Source organism: Chrysochloris asiatica, unplaced genomic scaffold (genome assembly GCF_000296735.1).
Source record: "Chrysochloris asiatica unplaced genomic scaffold, ChrAsi1.0 scaffold00045, whole genome shotgun sequence".
In the NCBI taxonomy this organism is placed as follows: domain Eukaryota; kingdom Metazoa; phylum Chordata; class Mammalia; order Afrosoricida; family Chrysochloridae; genus Chrysochloris; species Chrysochloris asiatica.
In genome coordinates this window covers 17172404-17188202 of record NW_006408563.1, presented here as the reverse complement: position 1 = coordinate 17188202, position 15799 = coordinate 17172404, and the positions used below count along the sequence as shown (strand labels likewise).

At 39.0% G+C, this 15799-nt stretch overlaps 1 protein-coding gene across 1 annotated transcript in view; it reads right to left on the bottom strand.

Moving 5' to 3' along the window:
* Positions 1-15799, bottom strand: part of DNAH7 (dynein, axonemal, heavy chain 7) — a 324797-nt gene that overhangs the window by 5713 nt on the left and 303285 nt on the right. Inside the window, exons 62-63 of the mRNA XM_006862048.1 lie at positions 13361-13513; positions 8336-8513 (exon numbers count right to left, since the gene is read on the bottom strand). Of these exons, the coding sequence (XP_006862110.1) occupies positions 8336-8513; positions 13361-13513 (331 nt within the window). The remainder of the gene's footprint in view (positions 1-8335; positions 8514-13360; positions 13514-15799) is intronic.

Here is a 15799-nt window from a genome sequence, read left to right as displayed (position 1 = left end):
CGCAATGTTGTCCATAGCTTGTCATGATCCACACAATCGAAAGCCTTTGTGTAGTCAATAAAGCACAGGTAAACATCTTTCTGATATTCTCTGCTTTCAACCAAGATCCACCGGACATCAGCAATGATATCCCTTATTGCACAACCTCTTCTGAATCCAGCTTGTACCTCTGGAAGTTCTCTTGGCGGAGATGAGTGAGTGCCTCCTGTGCCCCCTCACTTTCTTGTAAGATTTCAAATTTTGTTCCATCAATTCCTGGTGCCTACTTCTTTTCTAATTCCTTCAATACACCTTGGACTTCCTCCTTCAGTATCATTGGCTCTTGATCATAAGCTACCTCTTAAAACAGTTGAACATTAACCATTTCCTTTTGGTACAGTGACTGTGTATTCCTTCCATCTTCTCTTGATGCTTTCTGCATCATTCAATAATCTGCCCAGATAATCTTTCAATAACGAAAGTCAAGGCTTGAATTTTTTCTTCAGTTCCCCCAGTTTGAGAAATGCTGAGTGTGTTCTTCCTTTTTGGTTTTCTGATTCCAGATATTTGCACATTTTTTGTAATATTTGGCTTTTTCTTCTTGAGCTGATCTTTGAAATTTTTTGTTCATCTCTTGGACTTCCTCATTTCTTCCATTTGCTTTAGCATCTCTATGCTGGAAAGCAAGTTTCAGTGTCTCTTCTGACATCCATTTTGAACTTCTCTTTTCTTGTTTTCTTAATATCTTTTTGCTTTCTTCATGTATGACGTTCATGATGTCATCCCACAACTCTTCTGGTCTTCGGTCTTTAGTGTTTAATGTCTCAAATCTGTTCTTCAGATGATCTCTGAATTCACTAGATATTGAATTTTAATTCAAGTTAAATTTGAATAGCCACATGTGGATAGTCGAGTAATGAAAAGTGGAAAGAAGATTTATGCTTTCTCCCCTCTGGGTTTTAAATGACAGAAAGAACAAGTTGGAATAAAATGTCAGTTTTCTTAATTGGCAAAGCATTTGCCTAATAACTGCCAAAATGTAACTGCTAGAGCTGAGTTTGGAAGTACACTTTGAACCTTGGACAATGTGATTGGTGGGCCATGTGAAGGGAGAGATGGGTCTTCAGAGCCCATCCTGAACCCTCCAGGTAGCCTCAAGGCCTACAGACTGGTCATAATAACAGATGAGATTGGGGAAATAGAAGACAACTGATAGGTTCAAAAGAATTTCCATGTCATACTAGTCAGAGCACTGAGGTTTGCTGCTTAGGCCCATTTACTCAGGTATTCTGTTGATGTGCCTCATTGAGTCAGCTCTGACTCATAAGGCCAAGAGTGACTGGTGGGTATGAACTGCTAACCTTGTGTAGAGCAGTCTCGTGCTTATCCTGCAGTGCCATACTTGTTGTTGTTGTTGTTGTCAGGTGCCATCGTGTCGGAACTGACTCATAGCGACCCCACGCACAGCAGAACAAAACAATGTCCGATCCTGGGCCAACCTCACTACCACTGCCACACGATGCCATCAATGATGCCACCTGGCCGATCCATCTCATTGGGGATCTTCCTCTTTTTCTCTGACCCTCCATCTTACCAAACATGATATCCTTCTCCAGCGACTGTTCCCTCCTGACAATATGTCCAAAGTATGAGAAACGAAGTTTAGCCATCTTGGCCTTCAAGGAGCACTCTGGCTGCACTTCTTCCAAAACAGATCTATTGGTTCTTTTGGCAGTCCATGGCACTTTTAGTATTATCCTCCAACACCACAGTTCAAAGACATCAATTCTTCTACGATCTTCCTTATTCACTGTCCAGCTTTCACATCCATATGAGGTTATTGAAAATACCATGGCTTGAGTCAGGCGCACCTTAGTCCTCAAGCTGACATCTTTGCTCTTCAACACTTTAAAAAGTTCCTGTGCAGCAGATTTGCCTAATGCAATACATTGTCTGATCTCTTGACGGCTGCTTCCGTGAATTTTGATAGTTTATCCAAGAAGCACTGGACTGCTAACTACAAGGTTAGTGGATTGAATTGTTGTGATTCTGAGGGCTCTGCCACTGTATTTTAAATAACCAGCAGGGTCACCCATGGTGGACAGGTTTCAGATGAACTTCCAGACAAAGACAGACTAGGAAGAAAGAGTGACGAAATACTTCCGAATCGCTAGTCACTGAAAACTCTATGAATAGCAAAGAAACACTGTCAGATACAAGACCGGAAGGTGGAAAGGCACTCAGAATGCAACTGGGGGAAAAAATGAGTCCTCAAAGTAGAGTTGAGCATGATGACATGAATAGAGTTAAGCTTGGGGAAGAAAGCGCACAGAACCTTCATTTGCTGATGGGCAGTGCCATACTAGGGCTCACTTATAAGTCTAGTCCAGTAAATCTGGACTAATCAGACCAATCTGACCAAAACTCATCATTCAGTTTGCCATACCAAATGTGTAAAACCTACTGTGGCATGGCAACCTTCACAACGTCCTTCTCCATTAAGTTTTAATTTGTTGTTGTTAAGTGTCTTTGAGTATGCTCTGACCCATAACGGCCCTGTGTAGGGTTTCTGAGTGGTGGCTGGTGGGTTCGAATCACTGATTTTTTGGTTAGCAGTCGAGTTACAGTGCCACACCAGGATTCCAAGTTTTAATTTAATCTTAGGTAAATAAGACTATCGTCTTTATGAGCCCCAGAACCCAGAAATAGGGTGGGACACTATTGGATAAGCACTGGACTGCTAACTACAAAGTCAGTGGTTCAAACCTACCAGCCACTCCTTGGAAATCCTATACAGGGTTACTATGAGTTGGAACCAATTCGACGACACTTAACAACAGCAAACTATAGTTTAAAAGTATAAAAGAGAGACTAGTCAAGGGACCCTGGGAGTGCTGTAGGATAAGCACAGAACCACCTACTGCACAGGTGGCAGTTTAAACCCATCACCCACTCTGTGGGAGAAAGATGAGGCTTCCTTCTCTGGTAAAGATTTCCAGCCTCAGCAACCCTATTCAGGGTCACTATGAGTCGTAATCAACTCAATAGCAGTAGATCTGGGGATGAAGGAGTAGACTGAAGAGAGAGAAGCTTCAGTTCTAGCTCAAGTTGCTCTCAGTGGGATCTGTGTCCTTTCCATTAGATCCCATGACAAAATGGTTCCTTTGGAAAACCCCTTTTCTGCAAATCAGTCCACAGATTCTCCTCTTATTTCTGGTTACTAGCTAAGTAAAAAGTAAAAATCTAGAATATCAAAAACAATTTGTGGAAATACATGTGTGTTTATTGGAGTCCTGGTGTGGCACTGTGGGTTAATGCACTGTACTGTAAAGTTGGTTTGAACTAAAAGGTAATGAAATTTTTCCATGAACTATTTGAAACTCACTCATATAACTGCGGAATATCACCCATAGTGCTCAAACCTCAATGAAATGCCATTTCTGTCTTTTATATAATATAAGGGACGGAGGGCAACATATCATTGCATCTGAATTAAAAAGCTAAGAATTAACCATAGCTTCTTTAATAAAGCTTTCCTTGAGGAATGTGACAATATTTTCAAATTTCTACTATCAAAACCCTCTGCCGAGCATTTCCACAAGGAAAGCAGTTAAGTTTGCAGACTTGGGAGCCAGATGTCCTAGTTAGTAGCCAGTTACTAGCTGTGAGAACTTGGGCAGGTTATTTTACCTCGCTAAGCTTTGTGTCCACTCTTGTATACTGGGTGGCAGTAGTAGGGGTTTTGAGGAATAATGTAACTAAGGGCTTGGGCAGGTTGGGTGACTTAGCAGTTACACAGGGTTACTATACGCGTGTATAGTACATGTCCATGCACATCCTCCTGATTTGCCTACACCCACCTTAAACAGTCCTTTCTCCTCTTCCTTCCCACGTATTTAGTTTGAGCCCAATTAATTACTTTTTCCTTCTTGGTAAATTGACTTTTTCTCTTACTATATTTTGATTTTTATGAGGGTGGGGATTCAAACTTCTATTTGTTACCTTTTAGGCATGTAATATAGAAATATCTTACAGAGAATGTATTTTCTAAAGGTCTTATAAAATGAAGGAAACAATAAAATAAACAATTTAGCAGGATCTTGTTAAATTCCTTCAGCCTTGTAGCAATATACTCATTCTGAATAAATGGCCAGATTGATGGATTAGACATTAATAGCTGGAATAAAAATGATTAGTTTTTAACATAATACTTGTCTCAGTGATCCTTTACTGCAAGCATTTTATTGTTCTTAAATGTGTTTATGCAATAAAATTGCTAGAATTAAATACTAAAGAAAACAGTTGCAAAGAGTAGTTTAAAATGTTGGGTTAAATAAAAATTTAAATAAATTAAAAAAAAAAACACTTATTGCTGCCATTTCCAGCTCATAGTGACCCTAGAGGGCAGAACAGAACTGCCCCATAGGGATTCCAAGGCTCAGTCTTTAAGGAAGCCGACGGCCACATCTTTCTCCCATGGAATGACTGCTGGGTCTGAACCTCTGTCCTTCTGGCCAACAGCTGAGTGCTTTACCTGCTGTGTTATCAGGGCAAATCTTAGATACTACGAAATTTTTCTGGGCTCAAGCAGCATACATTTTGGAGTTTCTACAGCAGCATTTGGGGACCAGACACTGATAAAAGAAGAGTAAAGACAGACAAGACCACTGCCCTCTTAGTGTTTGCACTGTAGTGCGAAAGAAAAAACAAACATTGTAATTGTGGAGTATGACTCATGCTTTGAAGTTAATGAGCTGTGTTGTAAGAAAGAGTAACATGGTGGAGTAGGAATTTCAATGGATAGAACTTTCGTGGAGGGTCTTTCAGCTGAACTGTAACCTGAGACCTAAAGGATGAGACATGCTCACTACACCGAGTCTGGGTTTAACAAAAATTCCAAAGAGGACAGAGCTTGAGGCTAGAAACTATCAGAAGGTCACAGTGGAGGGGAGAGTAACACATGTAGATGGTGGGCTTGTACAGGCGGGCAGTGACTAGAATGGGTTTGGCCTCAGCGTTGTGGCAAGGAATTTGAATTGTAGTGTAATTACAGTGGGAAAAACTCATTTGGATTTTCAAGTGGGGTTAAGAGGTGACATGATCTGTTTACACTTCTGAAAAATTTCTGTGGCTGTTATGTAATTTAGGGATTATAAGTGGATGGTGATACAAGTAGGGAAAGCAGATAGGAGATGAAAGCAGAATTTGAGGGTGAAGTAGCAGTGCCAGTAGCATGGCAGCAGAGCAACTCCATTTGATGTGAATGAATGAGGGACCAGGAGAAAGAAGTCTACAGGTTTCTGGCTGGATGGTGGTACCATTTTTTGAGATTCATTGTAAGGGCTAATATACTCAGGGAGCATGAAGGTAAAGATGTCAGGTAGGCAGCTCAATACAGAGGCCTGGATTTCAGAAGAAAGATCTAGACTGGAGATTTAAACTTGAAAGACATCAGCAAGGCAGTAATGCTGAAAGATACAGAAACATCATTGTGGGTGAGGATGTGGTTAGAAAAGACAAAGACTTCAGGACTGTGTCCTTGGGAACTCTAGCACTTAAAGGAGAACAATCCAGCAAGGAAGCACATGGCTAGTGACCATAAGAGGAAAGGCAGAAGAGGGTTATGTACTGGCAACAGAGAGAGAAAAACCGTCCCTGGAAAGAAGAAGTTGTCAACTGGTGAAACCTGCTAAGATGTTAAGATGAAGACAGAATTCATGTGATCTGTCAATATGGCAGTCATTAGTAACTTACAAGAACAGCATCAGTTGATTGAAGAGAATGAAAGTCAGACAGATTCAAGGTACCTTGAATTTACTTGATATGGTTTTTCTATCCAATGTCTTCTTAATTTCCACCAAGTGATTGGGTTGTTGCTGTCAAGTTGGTTCCAACTCATAGCAACCCTGCATAGTGTATAGTGTTTCTGTGGAGCAGCTGGTAAACTTGAATCACTGACCTTGAAGCTTAAACTGACCTTGCAGTTTAGTGCTTTGTCTGCAGTGCCACACCAGGACTCCTAAGTGATTGGGTGAGACCATGCAAATAAGGTGTATGGGACTCTAAGGCTGGAGTTGGTTAGTTCTGGCACTCCATTAGGTTTGAAAAAAGAAGCCATCTCAGAAGCAGGAACAGATGATCCCAGGACAGGCAAGAAAGAAGAGCATGAGTGGAGTGTAAGATTCCTATCAAGAAAAGTGATGACAGCTGAGGTGGTGGCATGGAACAGCAGCTAGAGGCATCTAGGCCCATGAACTGAGTAAAGCTGTGTGCCTACAGGCAGGAGGCTGGCTTGCAGATGTGCCCTTTGGACATTTAACGGAGTTTGGTAACACTTGCCTGAGCAGCTCAGAGGCTGTGGGGCCACAAGGCTGAGAGGCTGAAAACAAGAGTTACCTGTGCCTGCAGCATGGCAGACAAGAGGTGCTTCTGATTGGAGAACTGCTGTTGATCCTGAATTGTACCCCATTCCCTTCCCTTGTTGTTGTTGTGTTATGTGCCGTGGAGTCAGTTTCGACTCATAGCGACCCTGTACAGGGTTTCCGAGGCTGTAAATCTTTACAGGAGCAGAAAGCCTCATCTTTCTCCCGCGGAACAGCTGGTAGTTTCGAACTGCTGACCTTGTGGTTCGCAGCCCGATGCATAACCACTACGCTTCCAGAGCTTCTTTCCCTAATCAGCCCCATAACTGTGAGCAGTGTTATGAGTTCTGTGTGGCCAATGCAATGGATTGTTGACACCAGCTGTGAAGCCGAGAGTGCTGAGAGGGATGGTTGGTGAGAGAACAGGGTGAAGAAGGATACAGGGTGGAGGTGAGTCTGACTCCACTACACAGGATTTGGTCTTGGACTGGTTTTTGTTTTATGTTTTTTTAAACAACAACAATCAAATATTTTATTAACTTTTTTTTTTCAAAAGCTTGCATTCACTATTTGTTATGCAAAAAAAATCCTGTGCATTTTGAGTAAATGAAAATTCCTTAGAAAATGTAAGTCTCTTCATTTTTGTAGATGCTCCTTTCTGTCGAGTATTCCTACTAATTCAGCATGCTTTCAGACATTCCTTCCTATTTTTTTAAAAGTTTGTATTGTGAATTGAGTAATAGTTTACATCAGTTTTACATTCATTGTTTCATTGCAATGATTACAATCTCCTCTGTGTATCATCATTCAAACTCACCAGCCACTCCTCAGAAACCCTATACAGGGTCATTAGAATCGGAACTGATTCGATGACACTTAACAACAGCAAGAGTGGAGGTCCTGCTGTATTTTGGTTTAATTCAGAAAATCTAGAGCATTTAAAAAATTATATTTATATAAAATAATGGCTCTGCCCACTGGCTTTGAAATAAAAGATCAGAATAGGCGCATGCATTGAAGAGACAACTAAGACAATAATCTTATCAATGAGAAATAAATGCTCCTATTAGCTGCTGTGGCATTGTGGGTTAGTGCATTGGATTGCATAGTTGGTTTGAACCCCAAGGTCGGTGGTTCAAGCTCACCAGCTTGAACCCTATACAGAGTGGCTATGAGTCAGAAATGATTCGATGGCACTTAATAACAACAACAACAATTAGCTACTAACTTGGTTAAGGTTTGGGATGGCAATAGAAGGAAGGAATATGTATTTTAGGAGTCAGAAAAAAACGTGTTCTACCAAGGACCAAGGAAACCCTCTTCTTTGCAATGTTGTACAATCTTGATTCCCCAACATAAAATTGTTGTTGTTATGTGTTCTGGCTCATAACAACTCTGTATAGAGTTTCCAAGGAGCGGCTGGGGTGTTTGATCCACTGACCTTATGGTTAGAAGTCCAGCGTTTATCCTACAGTGCCACACCAAGGCTCCAACATAACATTGCTATTGTTATTGTGTGCTGTTGCATTGGTTCCAATTCATAGTGGCCCTGTATAGGGTTTCTGAGTTGCATCTGGTGAGTTTGCATCAAGTTTAAACTGACATCAAGGTCGAGTGCTTATCCTATGGCACCATACCAGGACTCCAACATAACAGTATTGTTGATTAATGGATACATCATTAATTAGATGATGATTTTCTTTTAAAAACATTTTCAAACTTATGAAAATCAAACAGTACAAGGGACATCCAGGACATTTTACTAAGATTCACTTATTGTTATTATTTTATTCCCATTTGCTTTATCATTCATGCGCTCACACTCTCTTGTGCTTTCTCTGTCTTCCCCTCCATGTTTTTTTCTAAACCATTTGAAGGTAAATTACATAATAATTTAACAGCTGCAAAAAGTAAACAAAACAAAACAAAACAAGAATGCTAAACGTTTGTCTTGTACCCAGACTTCATGAGCCGTTTCATATACTGTCACTCACCATCTTCGGGAGCATTCTTATATTCTTTGTCTTCCATCACTTCATAGTCAAATCCAAGTAGATCAATGGGAATGGTGTATTTCCTGGCATAATTCTGCTGGGCACCAGTCAGAAAGGCTTGCGTGAAGAAGAAGCCAGAAAGCCAGAAGACTGGAGGAGAGCCAACCTCGTACCATTGCTATGATTTTAAAACACAAGTGTCCTAAGTTTAACTAAAGATACATCCTTTATTATCTCTTAGGTAAACTAACAAATGCGCTAACATTCTGAGGAATAATAAGGCATACTCTCAAGGTATTAAAAATAAGTAGCATATTCGTTGTTAATTTTGGCTTCAATTTCAAATCCATCACACCAGCTTGAGACTCACAATGTACATGACTGCAATATAGATGTGTGCTTCAGACACGCACAATGCTCCTTCTTACAAGTTCTATACTTTGTTGAACATCTAACGTCCATTGCTACACCATATATCACGTTATATGGCTGAAGAGAATAAGAAATCCCCATAAAGTCTAGAGAGAAGGTAATGTTTTTCCACTCTCCGCCCTCTCATTAGCACCCAGTAGAATATTTCTTTGGAAGTTTTTCTTCAACCTTCACTAAAATACAGTGAAATCCAATACATGGAAACACAACACTGTATAAGGAACACCCAGAAAATTCAGGTTAGTGACAATTTAACATACCTTGATTCTTTGTTTACATAACAGCTTCTAATCATGAGTTAGTTGAATACTGGTGTAAGTAAAATAGCAAATTAGAGAAGTCAGTTATAAGGCTGTGAATTTGAAAACCTTTTTCCTGTAACAACCCAACTTTTCTCATCGGTAGAGCCTTCATCTTTCCTAAGAGGCTCTGGTGTAAGAGAAGACCTGTATTATGAAAACAGAGCTCACACGTTCAGTCAATTTAGGCCTGTATACATTTCCCCATCAGCAGTTTTTGATGTGTTATGTATAGTGTCTAGGAAATTAATCGATACTTTTACTGGATATAATTGTTGTTGTTGTGGATATAATTACTAAGCACCAATATTACCAGATAATTAGGAGGCAGGTTTCTGCCCATTCAACATTTCCAAGATGATTAGCCATTAAGGTCGTTACTGTCTTAGACTGAACCAGCTAGCTAGTGACTTCATGACCTAAAAGACTGATGGGCAAGAAAGAAATTATGTTCCTCACTAGTAGCTTGCCTGGCTTTCTAACACACACTTCTCTAGGAATCTTCTTTAATGCTAAATATGAGGGTAAATCAAAAGTATTGCTACAAAACGACAGAAACCTTTATTAGACAAAATTATCAAAATGTGAAGCTATTATTTCTTGACATAACCACCCACCATCAAGGTCTATACACTTCTAAAAGCTGTGTTTCCAGCTCTCTACCCTTCCCCCAGTGAATTCTGCGCACTTTGATTTATACCCAGTCATAAAGACACTGTTAGCATCTTCAAGGGACACAAATCCTGCTCCTTTTCAATGATCTTTGAGTTTGGGGAACAAAAAGAAGTCTGAAGTGGCAAAATGAGGGCTGTAGTGTAGATGGAGTAAGGTTTTCCAACAAAATTCTCCTAGGATAGTTCCTGCTACCCTTGAAGAATGAGCAAGTACATTGTTGCGATGAAATAAAATTCCTTGGTGCAACTTTCTTACCTTTTGCTTACCAAAGCATTTTCAGTTTTCTTAAAAATTCTTCCTAATAAAACCCCTGTGATTATTCTGTGTCATTCGAGAAACTCTGTCAAGATTACCCCTTTGTAAAACAGTCATTGTAACCTTCAGAGCTGACCTCTGTGCACTGAACTTAACTAATCCAGCAGATGCCCTCAGAAGTCATTGTTTTGACTGGACTTTATTCACTAGATCATATTGTAAATCCAAGACTTGTCCATAGTTATAATTCATTCCATAAAATTGTCTTCATTACCTCCAATCTTACTTAAAAGATTGATGAAAAGATCAGTTCTTTGAGCCAGCTGATGTTTGTGCAATGCTTTTGTCATCCATTTAGTCAAAGGCTTGCTAAAACCAAGATGTTCACTTAAAATTGGCAATGCTGAAAAATACACTATCAAACATAAGTGAAAATACACAAACAGTAGAAGACAAACTACGTAACTGAGACCTCCTAAAACTTAGACACAAAGAGAGTAAAAAGAGAACAAACATACAGACTGGAAAAAAATTTCTGGCAATGACATATCAAACAAGGAGTAGTCTCTAAAATCTATGGAAAACTTAAAGAAATAATACTTTAGATCATTAGTCATTAGAGAGACTAATTAAAATAACAATGAGATATCATCTCCTTTCATCATGAATATGGTTAAACAGACAGAAAGCAACAAAAGCTGGTGAGGATGTGGAGCGACAGGGACCCTTGTACACTGCTGGTAGGACTGTAAATTGGTACAACGACTATGGAGAATAGATGGCACTTCCTTAACAAGTTGATAATAGAAATAACATATGACCCTGCAGTCCCATTGTTAGGTGTATAGCCTAGAGAAATAAGAGCCAAGACACAGATATATGTGCATCCATGTTCAAAAATGCCCATCAACAAGAGTGTATATAGAAACTTTGGTAATTACACACAATGGAATATTACATAATGTTATAGAATTACATGAATCTGTGAGACACTTCATAACATGGATGAACCTGGAGTAAATTTTGGTGAGTGAAATAAGTTAATCATGAAGGTATAGATATTATATGAGAACACTACTATAAAAAGTCAAGAAAAGGTTTTCACACTAATAGAAACATTCTTTGATGGTTACCAAGGGTGGAAGGGAAAAGAAAGGTAAATACTAACTAAAAGGTAGATACATATTAACTTTGTTGAAAACAAAACAAAATCAAAAGCTGTTGAGTTAACTGTGACTCATAGTGAGTCTATAGGACAGAGCAGAGCTGCTCCACGTGGTTGCTGAGGCTGTAGATCTTAAGAGAAGCAGGCAGCCTCATCTATCTATCCTCCACAGTAGGTTTGAACCACTGATATTTTAGTTAGCATTCAAGCATTTAACCACTGCACTACCAGGTCTTGGGCGAAGGAGAAGAAAATATATATGAGGGAGTTTAGCAAAAAAATGATGAAGACAAAAGGCAAATACTAAATACAAAATCTTTCAATAACAATAATCTAAGGGAGAATGCATAGATAAAAGCTGAACAGATGTGGGAAGGAGAATGGTGGTATTATACCATGAATATGAAGGGGTTTCAAATAGTTTGTGAAGAAATTGAATGAAAAGAGAGTGGGATATGCCCACAATTTTTTTGAAGCCCCTCAAATATGGATTTGACAAAGGAATTTTCCATATATGTATTTACCTATGCTGCAAATATCCCCATGAACATAGTAGAGTATATAGGGGGCAAAGTTATGAACACTTCTTAGCGATAACAAAACTCCTTGAGGGAATGAGTTGCTAGGACTGGGAGCTCAGGACCATAATTCTGGGAGACACTAAGGTCAACTGGCATAACATAGTCCAAAAAGACAATGTTCTATATTCTACTTTGCTGAATAGCAACTAGGATCTTAAAAGTTTGTGAGCACCCATATAACATACAACTATGGATCTTTTCCCACCCAAGGTAAAGAAGAGTAGACTAATGGACTGTGCAAATCCCAGCCTCCCTGAGACCAGAACTGGATGATGTCCAGAAACCACTACCAACTGCTCTGAAAGGAATCACATTAGAAGGTCTCTGATAGAGTGGGAGAAACATGTGGACCTCAAAATCACACACACACCAAAGACTAGGCTTGACGGCCAGGTAGACTGGTGGAACCACCAAGACTATGGTCCTGAGTTCTTCAGTTCTTGAATTAAACTTACCCTAATAACTCAATTTTCAGCCAAGCAATAGACAGGTCTTTAAGGGAAACAATAATCTAAAAGAATCAACCGTTTGACAGCAAAAGGGCAGCATTTACTCAAGGACAAAGTTCAGAAAGGTTAGGAAAGGAGGAATGGAAACAGAACATACAGGGAGGAAATGGGATAAATGTTACATTGTGAGGACTGCAATCAATGACATGAAACAAAATGTGTATGAATTGTTTAATGGAAACTGATTTATTCTGCAAACCTTCACCTAATTCATAATATAAAGTTTAAAAGAACAATAAAAAATAAAAATTGTGTCTTAGAAAATAAATAGAACTGAAAGTTTTGAACCATGTGAAATCCCAATTTCAGTAGTCATTGCAACAATGGTAATTCTACTGTCTTTTGTTCACGGTTTTGGACTTCAGCCACAGCTTCCACATTCTTCAAGGCTCACCATCTTCCCTTTGTTGGCTCTTCTTTGAGTTTTTCCTTAAAACACTTGATCCATTTAACAACTGTTGTTTTATGTGGGGTAGTATTCCTGTAAACTTTCTGCAAAGTGTCAATGATTTGGGAACATGTCCACTTAAGTTTTGCTAAAAATTTCATATTAGCTCTGATTTCAAAATAGTTTTTTTTTGCACGACACAAAAAAGATTCCTTTTTTGGAAGGCACCAAATTGAGAACTTGTCTGCAGCCCTCCATCGATTGCAGAGACATGTTAAAGCACATTTTGCTGGGAATAAACTCGTGCATGTATCAACTCCAGCTCCACGGCACATAACCACCACCACCACCATGTATCAACTATAACCCTAGTTGGAGTACTTTTTGACTTGTGCATATATTCATGGAAAAATTAAAAATTTCTCTCTTCAAATGTCATTGATTTGGATGTCTTACTTCACTGAGCACGAACATCTGTTCCTAAAGCAGCTTTCAGAGATTCTACGCCCAATACTAGTACTTACAGTGGTCAGTAAAACGGTTACACAGATTATATGCAATATGTATACAGACAGACATATATATATATATATATATAGTCATTTCTACCTGGTCTTTTAATACAAAAAAATTTAAGTAACATTTATCACACTAACCATACTGATGAAGAAAATGAAAGTGCAAGAACCTTAATGCTCTATGATCATTTGGAGGTACTCACCTGCAAGAATTTCAATCTTGCAAGGAAGTCATTGATATAGCTGCCAAGCGGTTTAAGGCTTGGGTAGGATTTACCCATCCACATTCCTGGAATTTTGACATTCAGAACGCTGCTAACCACTTCTTCAAGCTCTGTAGACATCACTACAAGACCCTGAAATACCAAATTGAACTTTTGGTTAACAGAAAGGTGTAACTGACAAACAACCATCTTTTAAATAGTTTCTTCACAATTATTCTGCATTTGTAATTGTGATTAAAGTTGAGTCATATAACATACGAAACCCACAAGGCAGCCATGGATAACTCATCTTAGAAAAACATCATTAATTTTAAGCTAACCAGATTTTAATGGAAAGTCTTCTTAATACTTAACCAAGTATCAATTATTCAACTGACAGTGGTAGGAGTCAATTCTGACTCACAGCCTTTCCGAGGCTGTAAATCTTTACAGGAGCAGAAAACCTCATCTTTCTCCCAAGGAACAGCTAGTAGTTTCGAACTGCTGACCGTGAGATTAGCAGTCTGATTCGTAACCACTATGCCACCAGAGCTCCTTGATTATTCAGCTCCTCACTTGCTATTAAACCAAACCTTAACTTGACTCTACTAAATGGACAAGTGATTTAACTTTTCTACCTTATTAAAAAAAATGGTCATAATTCAAAATTAGGAAAATTATAAGAAATGCTTTGAAAAGATAAAATATTCTATATTCAATTGTGAAGTCTAACTAATCTTATCGCAAATATACACCCTTCTCTTGTGTTCCTTTCAAACAAGTACTGAATCACGTATAGTTTTACCATTGTTTGAGACTGGGTGGAAAGGATTAAATAAAGTATGTTGCTGATAGGTGTCTTTGAATTGGTTCTGACTCATAACAACCCTGTATAGGGTTTCCAAAGTTGTAAATCTTTATGAGAGCAGACAGTTTTATCATAATCCTCCGACAATTACTCAAAGGCAAAGGGTAAGAAAACAGAAAAGTTAAGACTAGCAAACAGGCCTCCTCTGAATCGGAATGACCCAACACTCAGAGCAACACATTGGCTTCAGAAAATGACAAATTAATTGACAATACTTATACAATACTTATAGAGTACTGTGGAGTCCTGGTGTGGCGCTGTGGGTTAATGCACCAGACTGCAAAGCCATTTGAACTGCAAGGTCGGTGGTTCAAGCTCACCAGCTGCCCCTCAGAAACCCTATACAGAGTCGCTATGGGTCGGAACCAACTTGATGGCACATAACAACAACAACAATAGAGTACTGGTGTGGTGCTGTAGAATAAGCACTAGACTGCTAACAGCAAGGTCAGCAGTTCAAACCCAGCAGCTGCTCCTCTGAAATCTTATAAAGGGTTGCTATGAGTCAGAATGGACTCAATAGCACTTAACAACAACATAAACTATCTGGATAAAAACTGAACATTCCAGATTGGTTCAAAAAGTTGTACCCTCGGGCTTTCTAGGTCAATGACAATATGAACTGCAAAGGAGAATTTCTATCTCTACATTTCTCCTTTGATTTGTTTTAATATCTTACTGTGTTGGAGAGAATTTCTGAAGACCTATCCTAAAACACAAATAAAGGCATCTTTATATTGTTTCTGACTTTAATGATAAGGGTATTTGGTATTAGTTTTCAATAAATTTTTTAATCATAACACAATGAGTAATGACAGATTACTAAGGGATTTTTTTTTAAATTTGTTTAAATCAGGAAGATATGCAGAATTTTATTATCTACTATTTTGGTATCTAGTAGAGTCCTGTTGTGGCACTATAGGATAAGCACAGGACTGAAAAGTGGGTTTGAACTGCAAAGTTGGTGGTTCAAACCCACTAGTTGCTCCTCAGAAACCCTATACAAGGTAACTATGAGTCAGAACCAACTCGACTGCACTTAACCACCACAATACCAAGCCATGGTATTTTCAGTTGCCTCATATGCATGAAAAAGCTGAACAATGAATAAGAAAAACTGGAGAAGCAGCAATATGTTTGAATTATGGTCTTGCCGAAGAATATAAAATATGCCACAGACTGCCAAAAGAACGAACAAATCTGTTTTGAAAGAAGTACTGCCAGATTACTCCTTGGAGGCAATGATGGAGAGATGTCATCTCTCATATTTTGGGCATGTTGTCAGGAAGGACCGGTCCCTGGAGAAATGCATCATGCTTGGTAAAGAGGACAGTCAGCAGAAAAGACGAAGACCGTCAATGAGATGGACTGACACAGTGGCAAACACCACTTGTGAAGATGGCGTGGGACCAGGCAGAATTTTGTTCTGTTGTATCAGTTGAACTGACTCTATGGCACGTGACAACAAAGTGACTATACAATTATATCTTTAACTTGTATATATCTGCATGAATTCATTTACTGATCCTACACCAACCTAGCATTATAGGATCAAACTCTATATGGCCATC